Below are 15398 nucleotides of genomic sequence, written 5' to 3' on the forward strand. Positions count from 1 at the left end.
ACGATCTTACACTATGGACAAATGGACAAATATTGTCTCTATATATTACTCATTGCTTTATAAATCGCCATTATAATATAATGTATTCGCTTAACTTGTTGCTACTTAAGAAGCACAACAGAGCTTCGGGCAGAAGTAGTTTTCGTTCTTGTTAATGTGGTATAATGTTGTTTGTAGATGTGGAATGCCCTTCCATTCCGTCAAGGCTAATTTTGTCTTACTTGACTGACGCTAGGATGGCTTTATAAATACTTTAATTTCACAGGCATTTTATAAACTCCTAACATGTATGCTAGTGTATATGTGGGCTCGTCCGTCCGTCTGTGCGTCCGTGCTACCAAACTAGGTTTTTAGGCCCTTCCGTCCGTTCTGTCGTCCGAGAATGGCTTTTCCAGGATGTGTTGTAGATTTTAAAATAGCACGTCATAAACAATTGTTTTGTCAAATTAAGCGAAAGTTATTGAGACGTTCCACGGGTCCGGCAAGAATACAGAATAAAATTTGCAAGATCTGAGGAATTGGCCACGGTTATAAGACCGGTCATGTTGATGTCGTGGATATCGTGAATGCTGCAAATGTAGCGAATGTTGCTCAGAGCATAAACAATCGAATGTCGCAAAAGTCGTTTAAACCTATATTTGCATTCGGAGCTCCGAATGCTATATTTGAATACTGTTTGCATGTCGAATGCCGTATGTTTAGCAAACTTCACAAAGCTACAATAAAATCGAATTTTTTTCTTAACTTTAAGCGTTTATTTCATCACGTGATAATGGTAAATATAAACAAAAAACCCTTGTTGAACACCTAATACATCCCGTTATTTCTAGAACTCCGATCCATTTCAAATAAAGCAACGCTGTTGAGTGTACAGAATTAATTTATTAATCTTCTTCATTACTATACTATGTTTAACCGCTTGTCATTAATATAATGATGCATACAGAAATAAGCTTTTTGTAGAAGTGTAGCACATATTGTGCGAATAAAAAGTTTTAAACTGTTTGCCATTACAGTACAATAAATAGTTTAGTATATAAATAAGTTACGTCTCTAAAATTTATGCAATGAAATGCAACAAATAAAGCATTATAAACATAAAAAGCACAGTTTATCCGGCAGTTTTAGGTCGCTTGAGTCGAGTACAACTTTTCACTCTTTGTTTTTTCTTGGCAACACCAACTTTATCAAGTTCAGTGAGCGAATTCTTTCTCTGTGAGTAAAAACTTTTCCCGGGGAATAGTGCGTTGCGACTGCGCGGGCGGGCAACGCCGGCGGTCTGGGGTCGGGATGGCTGAGTTGCTTCTATGTTAAGTTTTTCAAACTCTTGCAGCACATCCTTGGAGAGCGTGGCCGGTGTCCGTGGCCGAACGTCTCTCGCCTTCATTGAACTCTGCCCTCGAGTGAACGTCGCGTTGTTAAAACGTTGAGTCCCAATCACCAAATTATTAGCGTTAATGAATTTTGCGTTGTGCCTCCTCTGGCACGAGGGGCACGCGCGCGGGAACGGAGACTTTGGAGTTACTGGCCGCTCCTCTTCTTGGCGCGACTGGCGCATGCGCTGTTCGTACTTAGTCTCCTTGCACGTGCCCGTACAGTACCCCTGTCTACATATCTCGCACGTATTCGATTGCACGAGTTTCTCGGGGCAGTCCCCAAAGCACGTGGCCTGCAGACAGTTAGGATCACAACGTTTGTCTTTTATCACGGGCTTTGCACTACCGTTTCTCTTTGTCGCCTGCTTTTTCAATTGAGAAGCCCGCTTGTTTTCCCATTCTATTGTATCCAGTTGAAGTTTTTCAAACTCTACTAGTCTATCGAGTATACCACCTAGATCAGAGTCATTGTCAGTTTTCACCTTGACGTGATTCCGCCAGTTCCACTTGAATTTCGCCATCTGTCGTAAGTCCAAGTCTTCAATATGACTCGGGAATGGACTCTCGAATTCGTAAGGGGGTATATCAATATTCGACATGTCAAAGTCGTACTGGCGCCAGCCACGTTTCGGTTCCGGTATGTATAAAGCGTCAAGTTTTTCTGGCCGTAGATTCAGCTGTGGAATATCAATGTCCTTATCAATCTCTGGTTCAAAGTCACTATCTTCATCAGAACTAGGACTCTCGTTATCTGAAGCACCGGAATCGATTCCGGAAGTTGTACTAGTATCGTCATTCTCTATAAGTTTCTTAGTTTCCTCGACAAGCTCGTCGACAAAAGGCGATTTATCGTCTGCACGTGTTTCATAACCGGAAGTTGGTCGTTCTTCCTCGCCCATTAACTCAGATATGACCATGGGACTGAGGGTGTCGAACTTGCCTGGGCGGACGCCGGACGGAGTGTCGCCCCGCCGCCCGCTCTTGGGGCGCAGGGAAGATGCCGGAACTGACTTTGGCCGCTGGAGCCGAGTGGCCGTCGTTCCGCTACCGCGTACGGAACAGGAAGTAGATGGTCTGAAAGTACAAATATACGTGTTCAAAACAAACTATTGAAACCGTGAACCACACAAAATTGCTTAAGACAATAACTATCAAAGTCAGTCAAGTGCCTTCATGGAATGGTCTTTGATGTCTTAACTGAATTTCTTTAAAAGTAGTACAGATTCATCATCAGATAACAATTAGTATATTGATTAGTGCAAACAATAAACAGTTTTACAAAAGAGAATCACAAAAATAGCCGATGTTAAAACACAAATAAATATACAATCTTCTTCGAACAAGCAAATGAATACATTTAAGGCCCCGTTATTGTCAGACTGGAATGACGTATTTATGTCTCTGTCAATTACGGTCGGCAGTAAGATGGTTGCCGTTGCCGTGGCAGTATAACTATACTGCGACATTTAAACGTCACCTTCATCAATTATGGAGCATTCGGTGAAACCAGAATAGCATCAAGAACGTACTAGTGAATTATACAAGATACAGTGAGTTTGTCCTGGATTGATCTTATACAAAACTGTAACGCAAGCCACATTTTTTTTACAATTGTAAACCTTGTGCTTCATATGGCAATATACACATGTATCGAATCACATTTTTAACAATAAGTTTTGAATTTTTTACGCCTGTGAAAATTGCCATATCAAGCAAACATTTCAAAAAAATGTGGTACGTGATAATAGATCCACCTGTTTGTTTTTCACAAATAATTTGTGAAATTCGTGATCACAAATTTTGTGAAAAGTGTGATTTGTGAATTGTTAAAGACGATTTAATTCTAGAAAATAAATGCAGAGTATGAGGAATGATCCCCTGTATCATAGTTGCATGGCTTTGTTAAATAATCGAGGTTTAAACAGAAAAAACACCGAATTATTAATTATCTTATTCGACAAATGTCTTTTAATCCAACGTTACTTTTTCTCAGTGGTTACTTACCACCTCAGATAAGTAGATCCATTAATTTAACCATGCTAGAAATTCTTATCTTGCCCACGGGCGAAGATAAAATGCCCGTATGGAACTTCTTTTAATGGTCACCACATTGTAATTACCTCCCTTGTTGAAGACTGTCGTCTGTAGCGCATCATGGAAACCTTGTCTGATGGCAATATTTAGAACGCGAGTTAATTATTTCTCGCTTCAAATGTCACCATAAAACAGTTTTCACGCACCTTTCAAGAAATAATGCTTCACTCTCCTTAGAACTATTTAAAGACCGATCAGACCATTTACATACTTTGAATCACTGCGCGAATATCCATGACAACCACGAATTATTGCATATCCGTACGCAATTATTTTCACTAAGCACAAAAGAGTTCCGGCAAAAAAATACATTTTTACTTAATTTTGTTTAACTGAGGTGGGAGAAAAAGCATCTACCATAGCCGCTCGTGTAAGATAGGTTCATCTTGACCCTCGCGCGGGGTGTTTTGCGGAAACTCGGTAAACCTCGTTTCCGCAAAACACCCTACGCTCGGGTTGGAATGAACCTATCTTACACTCTCGGCCATGGAAGATACTTATATTCTCTCCTGTGTAATTTGCGATAAAATGCATTCACAAATGCCGAAAAACGCCTGTTGATACGCTCTCTTGTACTCCTATGTCCAATTATTTTTTAATAATAACATCATTACACATGATCACTCGCCGCTAGAAATACAACATCTGAACATTGCACGACATCGTCTTGTACATTGTCATCATGTGGTTACTAGAAAATCCATTTACCAAGAATATATGTTTTCGTTTCCAAGGCAACCGCCGTCATAATCTCCGAAGAATCATTTTAATGCCGTGAATGCATTCGAAATTGAGCTTTTTTGTCGTTTGCAAAATTAAACAATATAACTGAAACGAAACCCGTATAAGCTAACTCTAGTGAAGCACGGCGACAACATTAATTATGTGCTCTAGAGCAACATACATTTTGTTCACATGATGAGAACATTAATTAATTCCATTATGTTTGTATCGTGCACGAGTACTTCGTTCAATACCCGAGGAGGAGGCTGTTAACATGTGAAAACCCGATATCGCATCGACGTTTAGATGTACTTACAATCATTTATCTGTAGAAAAAAGCCTCAAGATCTAGAGGCGCTCTGATGTAATATAAGGTATAACATTTATTACAACATTATTACGGAGCACAGCAGCAGAAAGTGTAAGGGGTTGAATTAAAACAAAATGTAATGTTCTTAAAAAGATATGCCAAGTGCGATTTGCGTGATCCGTGAATTAGTTTCATTTGGGAAGGAACTGGTTCTTTGATTAAAGACTGCAGAAAATAACAAACATGACGACTATTTTAGTATTTTTGTATCAGCCTCTTGTTATTGACTTCCGGTTCCCCGTCGCTGCCCCGTGTTACACAACCATACACAGAAAACGGCAATGAAATCTAATTTCCTGGTAAACCACGGAAGTTCATTCAGGTGTAAAATTCCACAATAATCTACAACAAGATCATTGAAAGAAAATTGTTAAATCAATAAGCGATGCCAAGGGGAATTGAAACATCAAGCGAGCAATTAGCAGCGAAGTTGGCGGCATCACACGGTTGAATGGCAGAGAGGAAGTAGGAGAGAATGGCGCAGGAAGAGGATAGTCAGTTTACGTTGGTTGACAATATAAGAGAAAATACGTAATGATGAGTTAAGTAAGAAACGGACCAAAGCAGTAGAAGCAGAAGATATCGAGTGAAATAAAAACAATCCAAACACTGACCATCCATAATATTTTCCTATAAAGCAACGCAATCCAAGGCGTTTGCTTCCAAATAATCGTGTATACAACGCTTATGTACGAGAAAGCATTTATCATACACATGCAATAACATACCTCTCATTATGGGCGGCGGGCTGGACGGGTTTACAGCGGATGTAGTTTGTGTCAAGCTCCTGATGATTAAGGGGTTGCCATTGGCGCTGCTGGAAGGCGCGGAGGGACGCCGCCAGCTGGCTGCGGTACACCTGTGCTGGGTTCTCGGCCGCCGGGCGCTGATACAGCTTCTGAAAAAACACAAACGTCAAAGGGGTTAACATAATGGTATACATTTATACGGGTGCACATGGAAGGTATACTGTGTGAAGACCTGAAAACGTTACTTTTATTCCATCTCTTAAAGTATTTATAAGGCAGAGAATGTGAATCTGGAGTTTAGAAGGGTTGATTTACAAGGACGCAAGGGTAACATAATGCTCAAAAACATAAAACAAGTTCAAGTGGTTTCAATCATTTAATACTACAAGGTTTATAGCAACGTTGCGTCACTATTCAACTTCAAGTCAACTTATGAATTAAAACAAGTTATGTTGAGTGTTTTGGTAATAATGTCTTAAATTATGATGTCCAAGTGCTCGAGTCTCATAAGATTTATTGGCCATGTAAGGACATGATCTGGCATATATTAATCACATTTCATTTTATAGAATAAAGTTTTATCTGCAATCAGAAATATAACATTACAAACACAATAAATTGAAACAAGAACATAATTATATACGTACATACGATTTTGATAAAGTGTTTGTTTAAAAGAAGAACAAACGTGATTGATTTTAAAAACATTTCATAATCATCAAACATACATATTCATGGCTGATGGAAAGTACACAGAAAACAGTTATTCAAACAGTCTGTTATTTAGTTAGTGTGAAAGGTAATAGTTCAAAATAGAAGGTTAGTTCTAGTGTTTGTTATATTAGATACGAACAAGGATTGAGTACAGTAACCGCAGAAACCATCAGAAAACATAGAAAATATACAGTTGTTGACTACTGGTCGAGGTTACAGTGACACTGTATGAATGGTTGATACCGGTGTGTACAGAACTAAATACAGGAATAATGTCAAGTAATTCCTCGTTGTATTAAGAACTAAGACCCAGTTCAAGTTAGCCGTAAAAGCTATTTATAAACTTGTCATAAAAGCGTTCTTCTGTCTCGTCCATTGAATTTTCAATCTTGTCGACGTTCATGTCAGCTATATAGTAATTACCGTGATCAGTCCAAACAGTTCGATACCATATAATGCTGAATTCAACAAGGGATAATGCGCCATTAAAAGGTTTGGGTATCAGATAATGCAGCTATCAGGTTGTCAAAGAGTGGGCTTTATATTCCAATGATGATAAGTGCAATCTGAACACTAGGATTTTAGATCCGAATTTTAATCTTTAAATGCTGTTAAAAGTGTAATCAAAATATTGATCAGCAGCGATAGATGTATAGTCTATTACCATAGAGCTCCCGGTGATCGGCGGGGCTTCCTCTATTATTAAGGCGGGCACTTCCTTAACCTGCCTCCGCCGTGTCGGGGGTCGCCTGTTTATAAATATGATATCCTCCAACTGGTCAAAGTACCTTACACTCCCCCGGGACCAGATGTCCCGTTGCTTCATTTGAGAACGCGTAACAGCAAGCACAGGGGCAGCCACGGGGCTCGAACCTTCAGCTCGTGTTTCAAACAGCTTCATTGTGCAATGTGTTACATGATGATGGCACTGCAGGGTTTAAGAAGTAGCAACACCTCGCTTTAGTATAACACGGTTTATAAAATACTAGCGAACATGGGTATTTTAATTGAAAGGTTCCACGTGTATTTGCATACACTTGTGCGATTGTCCCATCAGTCTCAGATTTGCAATGAATAGTTTTTGTCATAATTTTGTTTCATTCCATCTGTTGAACATTAACACTTAATTATAAAAAGTATACATGGAATATATCTTACACTGTAAATCCAAAAATAAACTTGTCATTTTTCTAATACTCTGTGACATTTAGCTTGCTTAACAAGATTAACAACTATGTATTTTAATCACAGTTTTAAGACTATTATATCGCAATAAAGTTTTAATCAAACGAGTATATTTTATTCCAACATGAGACTCTTTATCAAACAACACGGTGCTGGTATTGTGAGATCAAGGCAATCCGATCAAATTATCTCTTCAACCAAATTATTCCATATCTTTGATTTTTTCAGGGACACTTCTTTTGACTTCAAAACAAATTTTTGTCCAATTAAAAAGGTCATTATTTTTATATAAAACTTATTAAAGCATTTGTTAACACTCGTACACCCGAAACAAAACTGAAAACGTCGTTTGAAGTAAAATGAATTGTTATTTTTGTGATACATTAATCCACTTATCGGAAGTAATCACTCGCAAAAACTTAAGTTCCAGTCTCGACACTTAAACAAACTCTCTCAAATATTCAACAAGAGCAAGGATTGTTTATGAAAATATTGACGATTTGTTTCAGTCAAACAGTTTATAGTCCATTCCCCGTCCGAAAATTAACCATTAACGTTTCATGTATATTTTATGATTTTCAATTGTACAACACTTTCATTCAATTTACTCTGAATTATGATATAAAGCTTTATCACAACACAAAAGAAAAATATGAGATATGTTACCCCACGGGTGTATTAATAATTCTATTTTATTTGTCATTGAAGGTTCTCCAATAAATTTGTCTATAATTATTCCACATTCAATGGTACAATGTCGTAGATTCAAGCAGGCAAATATCTTTGAAACTATACTCGTCCCACAGTTCAAGAGAGAAAACAAGAACGCGCACACAAGTGGCTCCACTTAGAAGGTCATCCAATGCACTGGAGACTCGACAGTCTCAATGCTACTCGACATTCTCAATGCTCCGGGACAGTAAAATGCCAAGTTAGGTCACATCAGAACTGCTTGAATGATACAAATATAGATATTTTACAGTCGTCCATATTTATTCAACATTATTCCCACTTATTCGTCTAAACATTCGATTGCGCATCCTGAGAAATATCCGGTCCAATTTGATAGATTACCTAGTAATTAACTAGTTTCTTGTTTCAAACATTACTTATGTCAATATTTGTTGTACTTTTTGTGAAGTCTAAACGCACTTAAACACGTCTTTGCTTCCTATATCCTCCAAGCTAAAAAACAAAACAATTGGGCCAAGTAGCCTATGTCCAGTTCTTGTACTATGCCCCTATAAGGTGTCCGTCATGCAGTAACTCGTCCTGCTACAGTATTAAACCTTTCTTCTGACTTGTTGGCAAGACCTAAACACAGGCTGATACACTCGAAGTTCCAGAAATTGCCGATGTCATGCCTTTTTTCGTACCTGCCCCCTTAAACAGTGTCTGTCATTAAGTGACCCTCCCCGCCTGTTACACAGATTCCGAGCCCCGGTCTCCTTTTTCTCTCCAACTCGCCACAAACGTAAATATGACCATGTTTGTCGTCTATAACTCATGCCACTTTTAACAAAGACATTACACAGAAAGTTAAATTTATGAATAAGTGAACAAACACTATTAAAATAGCTGGTGCTTCAGTGTTTATTATACTGTAAATAGAAGAAAGGCTTTGCAGTGATCAATTTCACCCCGAGGTTTGAGCTCTTCAAACATACTTATAAGAGTGTCTGCTTTGAATTTGATTGATTGTAGAAACGTCGAGGACAATACAGTTCTTTTAAAATATTTCTTGAAAGTGAAACTGTGATTGAATAGTTCACTATTAAAACTTAACTTAAATTGAAAACTCGTCCGAAATTAATTACATTTTTTTAATAAACAAACAAGGCCGGGTCAGTGTATCAATCACGGTCAAATATTTAGATCGGACCATGTCTGTTCACCTAAATATGACGCGAAATCTATGTTGATATTATCGGGGCACCGATAACTGTATATAAAGATATATCCCACAAACATTTAAGATTAGAAAATAGAAACGTATTGACATCATCTAGTATACCAACAACAAACAATTTAACAAAATCCACTTTTTAAAAGCATCAAGAGACCTCACGATCGGCGACAACAACAGCAAAAACACTAACAACTAACACGGAGCAAGGACTCCATTACGGAAAAAATAACGAAGACATTTTTAAGAGACAACAACTTGGGAGTGGAAAATGAAGGAACTTGTAGGCAAGTGGAAACTAGACTGGGACAGGAACGACAACTTCGAGGAGTACCTGAAGGCGGTCGGTGAGTGATTATACTCCCTTTGTAATGAAATACAATATGACTTGATATTCGTATCAAATAGCAATCCTTATAACTTGCTTTAATTGTTTGGTGGAAAATAACAAACGGGGTATAGAATGTGTCTTTTTGGCAAATTCAATCGATAACGTTGGAGGTCTTGATGCGGATGGCATCTGTATCACCTTCCGGTTCGATATTCAAATATATCGTCTGCGTGCAGGTATTCCTATGCTGTTCCGAAAGCTTGGCAAGCAGGTGGTTCCGACCGAGGAGATCACACAGGTAGACGATAATACCTGGTCGCTGTACGTGGTAGCATCTGTCCGCCACAGCCGCCTCCACTTCCGGTTTGGAGAAGAGATCCACGAAACAACTATGGACGGCCGGAAGTGTGTGGTGAGAATACCGATAACCACTTATAAAACACGTGCCACTAAAACCCACGTGCACTACAAATACATCATTGATATACCCTACCCATTGACCAACGTAAGAAAACGTATATACTCAAATGGTATTTCTTCTTTTGCAGTCGCGGTTCGAGGTGGATGAAGAGGGGGTGCTGGTTCAGTACCAGAAGTCGCTCAACCCAGGGGTACCAGACACAAAAATTACACGGAAGCGATCCTCATCCAACCTCTTCATACAGGTACTAGTACTAGGATTAAGGAACAGTTAGAACATAAAATAAAGATCAAATCGTTTAGCAACAACATCAGTCACAGCGTGATCAGTGGTAATCGCTAAACAGTCAACAATAAACACAAACTTGTGTTGCTTATATTTGACTCAGCGTCAGTGGTTGTTGTTGATATATTTGATTAAAATACAAGCAGCTATATGCGGACCTGTAGACCACTCCGTGTATCATTTCAGGAGTATGAAGCAGTGGGCACAAATGTGAAGTCGGTGAGGAAGTTTGTGCGTCAGGAGGGATAAACAGCTCAGACCGGGAACCATCAAGTTGTCTCGTCTGACTTCGGGACATCACAGACATTATTATATCTTCAATGACAAACACATGCACTCCAATCCGTTGCTTCGACGAGGATCAACTGTCAGACCGGGAACCACCAAGACAGAGTTCAAGCTTAACTTGTGACATTTACTTTCGATGATAAAAAATGCAGACAGATCTTCTATGACAAACTACGGACTCGCCGCCCATTGCTTTGATGAGGGTCGTGTCTGTGTCTGTGGAATCATGATAAAATTCAATTAATAAAGCATGATAAAGTTAATAATTGTGATTCTTGTATTTTTGAGCTCAAGTATCGAAAAATTGACCTCTTTAAGACGAGCAATGAACAATATTGCTGATATAGCTCGTTTTTTTATCAGGCTTGCTAATGTTGTTATCTTCACAAATTATGCGAGATATCTTCGTATTTCAAAGTACCATGCTCATAGAAAAGCCTACACACGCTCATTCTGTCCCTGATACCACTATCAAGCTTGCTTACTTTGATAGCAAACCTGATAACACACTGTTAAAGGATTGATTTAAGTTCAATTTATGTCACCATCGGATATAACTTTCAATTAGGTGAGTGAGTTTTGTTTCATGTATAATCAGAAGTCTGGCAAGGTTGTGAAGTCTTGTGTCGAAGAAGTTTAATAAAATATATAATTTATCAGATGGCAATTCCACACACATGGTGCAGACATGCTATCATGAAGTTCATAAATGCTCATTTCATGATCCATGCACTTGAGTTCATCTCAAACATGTAACATCCTGCATCTCAATGTGGTCTGACTTTTAAAAGTTATTGATAGAACGTTCTATCTGTAACCGACTAGACAGCAAACAACTTGGAACGCTTTAACGGAGCATTGTACACGGTCATTACAGACAGGAAGTGAACCGTAGTTGCGGCCGACCAGTAGTGACGATCTCGACGTGTGTGCAATATGACGCGGGTGTTAGGAAAGTGGAAGTTGGAGACTCAAGACGACAACTGGGACGAATATATGAAGACAGTTGGTGAGTGTGCTTTATAACTATCTTAGGGGTTGGGATGTTGGAGGGGAACTCAAACAATACAGTAGCATATGGCCGATGCCATTCAAAGCATGGAGACACATAATAAGCAAGTGTTTCAGGTATATGATATTGATAATGTTTGAAATATACAATAACAGAAAAGAAACCGTGATTATCGACCGTCCCGCGTGTTTGCAGGGGTCGGTTTCGCGCTGCGGCAGATCGGTAAGCGGACGGCAACTTGGGAGGAGATACGGCAGGAAGGAGATGATTGGACGCTCAATATAACCTCAACATTCAAGAACGTTAACCTCAAATTCCAACTAGGCGAGGAGTTCGACGAGACCACAATGGACGGACGCAAGGTCAAGGTCGGTTGACTTGTGAGGAGGGGTAGAATTTCTTAATGGGGATTCGCTAAACATTGATTCCATTTACCACCTCTTCTTTGAATTAAAGAGACTAGACACCACATAATCTCAAACTTGGCAAATACAGTATATCCCCAAAACAAGCAAATAATTGTCAAAGGAGCAAGTATGTGAACGATAAATTCATTCATCATTTTACACGATTTTAAAGAATATACTCAACAATCATGTCGTCTCACACGCTGTCGTAATTGAGTTTCCCCGTTAAAATAGCGCAAAAGCGCAAACACTGCCAAGATATTTGTGTTTTAAGAGATGTGGTACAGCAGTAAGATTCAATGCCGGTTGTACACAACGATGTCAATTTCATGTTTTTGACAATTTTATTTTTTATTTTAATTGTTATCAACTGGTGTTAAATCCCTTTAATTTTCACATTGCACATTTCTTACAAGGCCACATTGAAGGCATATGAAGGTCACATTGACATTACTGTAAAGTTTATGTTACAGCCTTGAATACTCAAACAGTTTTTTAATGATGTCACAGAGTAGAATTCCAACCCCAAAGCATATAGCTTTAGGTACATTCAGAATCCGTTGTACGACTCCCATATACATACGCGTTCTGCCCCCATCATATACATCTCTTAATTTCCAGTCCGTGTTTAACGTAGAAGGAGATAAGTTGGTGCACTACCAAAAGTCGGGAACGGTCGGTCAGCCGGACTGTGTTATCATCAGGGAACGGGTCGACGACAATACCATGACCGCCGTACGTACTCAAATGCTTCTACTCTACACACCACATACATGTGCCTCCCTGTATAATCTCTTTAAAAATTGTCTGTCTACGTAAGCTGCATTGTATTGATATTTAAAACAAACTCATCATAGATTTAGCGTAAGACAAAGATAGCATGAAGTACAGTCGAACCCCGTTGGCTCGAACTCACAGGGAGCCTCGAGGCTGGGAAAATTCGAGCCAAGAGGGAATGTTAACCTTCAGTAGAAAGAAATCGGTCTTTTACATCCAGTTTGAGCCAACGAGGAATTCGAGCCAATCGATTTCGACCCAACGGAGTTCAACTGTACATACTCAAACATATCTGTAACAATAACCCTATACGAGCTACTGGCAACGTGGACATGCAACTCTATTTCAGACATTTGAAGCCATCGGGAAAAGCATCAAATCGGTACGAAAATTTGCGAGTGCGTGATAGCTACAAGATAGCAACCCTTGGGCATCCGAATGAGTACACAAAATGCGACTGATTGACGTGGGAGTTGATCCGTTCAAAATATGATGTCGTCGTCTTCATTTTACACTTGACTTATTTACTGATACATTGTTTCATATATTTTTTATCAAACAAACACATACCATGTGCATTTTGTCTTTACATTAAATTAATGTGAAGTACAATTCATTGGCGTCTTATAACTTACACCAAGGTCACCGAAGCCAAGGTCAATCGAAAGTCGCAGACTTTACATGGAAGCATGACCGCGAGTTTCCATTCACAAATCAGAGTGCATTAAGATTGTATAATCAATTAAACCATAATGGGATTAAACGGCTTAAATTCAATCAAATTATACGTGGGAATTAACCTCCAATGAGAATCACAGCCCGATTAGTTTTCTCTCGGAATTTCGGCCGGGCTCGATAAGGTGCAGGCCGTGATCCGAATAATTCCCGGTATAATAGCCCTGCGACCGGCATAATGGCCCTGCACGCGGGTACACACCCGCGCCACAACGGGCCTTTGTCGACCTGAGAATCTAGATGGCTATCTTGTACCAGGGCACAATACGCTGTGAACAAACTACATGCACTTGAATGGAGGACGATATCAATGATTGATCTTACAAACCTAAATGTGAATTAGTTCATTCCATATGACATGCGTTACCGTATCGAAACGCTGAACTGTATTAAGGTAAACAGTCGGACGTCTTCCAGTCCTAAGATGGAGGATATATAATTGATTGACCATACCAACCCTGGACTTTTTCTTTCGAATTTGGGGAAAAGACCCTAGACAAATTGGGAAAATTTGCATCGTAAAATTTACAAATTTGGGAAGAAGTTTCAGGCCTTTTCGTAAAGTTTTGGATATAGTAACTGCAAACATTGGCGATATTGTTTAAAAAAATCATCAACAAAATCTTAACTTTGTTCAACATTTCACTTTAAAATAAGTGTATTTAACAATGAATGCCACCCGAACGTGCAGATAAATGCATTATAAATGTTAATGAAGAAAATTTTAATGTTCCGAATGAATTGTTCCCGCCCGCAAAAAGGGGCAAGGTGTTATCGAGAATCCAGGCTTTTTGTTACAGCTATTTTAATCGCATTAAGATTTTTTTCTTGAAATCGGGGAATTGCATAATTGGCATTGTGATTGAGTCAGACAGTCTGACCCGTGAGATGGGCAGAAAAGGGCCAGCAACCATGCAGGAGACTCCTTGCAAACAACAACTGTGTCCCAATTCTAAAAAAGCCGGAAATCCCGAGCAAAGCTCGACTGGTGAACATTGTTAGATATCTAACACAGCAATTCACATGGGATTATTCAAAATGAGCCCATATAGAAGAAAAACATTTTGTGTTCTCCATACTGAGCCAGCTCCGGAATAATATCATGACTACTGATAAATATTATGTGTCAAGTTTCAATTGAAATCTTAAATACCTCTTGAATACTTGGCACTTGTACCGGCTCTTTCAATAATGACTCAGGTGTTTAGTGTGAGAACAGACCGAATTACTTTGAAACAATCGTTTTGATTATTCATTGCGACGTGTTAGTTGAAGTGCCATGATAAAAAAAAACAGGTCTAATTAACATTAATGCATTTGGTACAGTTTTAAGTCATGGATATGCAATAATAAACATAATTTTGAGTTACCCATCAGGGGATTACACAGCTGAAGACGTAGAATAACTGATCTACACCATTTATAATAACCGTTCTCTATTGATAATCTACCAGGGAATGACATTGCTCAAGACGTTAAATACTCCAGCTTATCCCCCCCACTCCCCCCCCCCCCAAAAAAAAATTACATTCGCTTGTAGAACACGCATTGTTTCGCTTCTTACCACTTTTCTGCTGCTTTTACGTCGCCGCCGTTTCCGTTTCCGTGGTGTTGCCGGAGGCACGGGAAAAGGGAAGAGAAGCTGAGCGGGGGTGAGGGGCTCCAGGTGCATCCTGTGAAGGCTGTACGTCAGCACGCACCACGGCATCAACACACGCGGACTGCCGGACTAACACAGGGCATCCTTGACATTTTCTTTTTCTTTGTGTAATCTTTTCAACAGTCTTATTTGCTTTGCTTATTGGTATTTCCAAAAATGACGAAATTCTTATGCAAAGTTGTCATGTTTACGAAGGAACCTTGAAACTAACGCGAATGGAAACACCACACGACTAGATCCACAGTGTTTTTATCAAGTTATCATGCAATTCATAAATACGAGAGAGTAAATTTCGAACACATTATATGACGAGTACAAACTAATGAACACAACGTTTGTAAATCATTAATCTTGCTGAACAAAAA

General features: G+C 39.1%; 3 protein-coding genes across 7 annotated transcripts in view; 2 read left to right on the top strand and 1 right to left on the bottom strand.

Annotated features, from left to right (window-relative positions):
* Nucleotides 1-764: 764 nt before the first annotated feature.
* LOC128243815 (uncharacterized) overlaps nucleotides 765-15398 on the bottom strand; it is a 33507-nt gene continuing 18873 nt past the window's right edge. For all 5 annotated transcript variants that reach the window (XM_052961778.1, XM_052961779.1, XM_052961777.1 and 2 more), the window contains 2 exons: nucleotides 5292-5461; nucleotides 765-2450 (listed from right to left, as the gene is read on the bottom strand). In XM_052961778.1, the coding sequence (XP_052817738.1) occupies nucleotides 1112-2450; nucleotides 5292-5461 (1509 nt within the window). In that variant the 3' untranslated portion in view covers nucleotides 765-1111. The remainder of the gene's footprint in view (nucleotides 2451-5291; nucleotides 5462-15398) is intronic.
* LOC128243816 (sodium/calcium exchanger regulatory protein 1-like) lies at nucleotides 9225-10686 on the top strand. The gene is made up of 4 exons (XM_052961782.1): nucleotides 9225-9464; nucleotides 9685-9860; nucleotides 9997-10113; nucleotides 10341-10686. The coding sequence occupies exons 1-4, from the start codon at nucleotides 9389-9391 to the stop codon at nucleotides 10401-10403; spliced, it is 432 nt and encodes a 143-aa protein (XP_052817742.1). The 5' UTR covers nucleotides 9225-9388; the 3' UTR covers nucleotides 10404-10686.
* On the top strand, nucleotides 11238-13254 carry LOC128243817 (fatty acid-binding protein, liver-like). The gene is made up of 4 exons (XM_052961783.1): nucleotides 11238-11451; nucleotides 11650-11822; nucleotides 12483-12596; nucleotides 12988-13254. Exons 1-4 carry the CDS (start codon nucleotides 11379-11381, stop codon nucleotides 13042-13044), a joined length of 417 nt encoding a protein of 138 aa, XP_052817743.1. The 5' UTR covers nucleotides 11238-11378; the 3' UTR covers nucleotides 13045-13254.

The sequence above is a fragment of the Mya arenaria genome, chromosome 8 (assembly GCF_026914265.1).
Source record: "Mya arenaria isolate MELC-2E11 chromosome 8, ASM2691426v1".
Lineage (NCBI taxonomy): Eukaryota > Metazoa > Mollusca > Bivalvia > Myida > Myidae > Mya > Mya arenaria.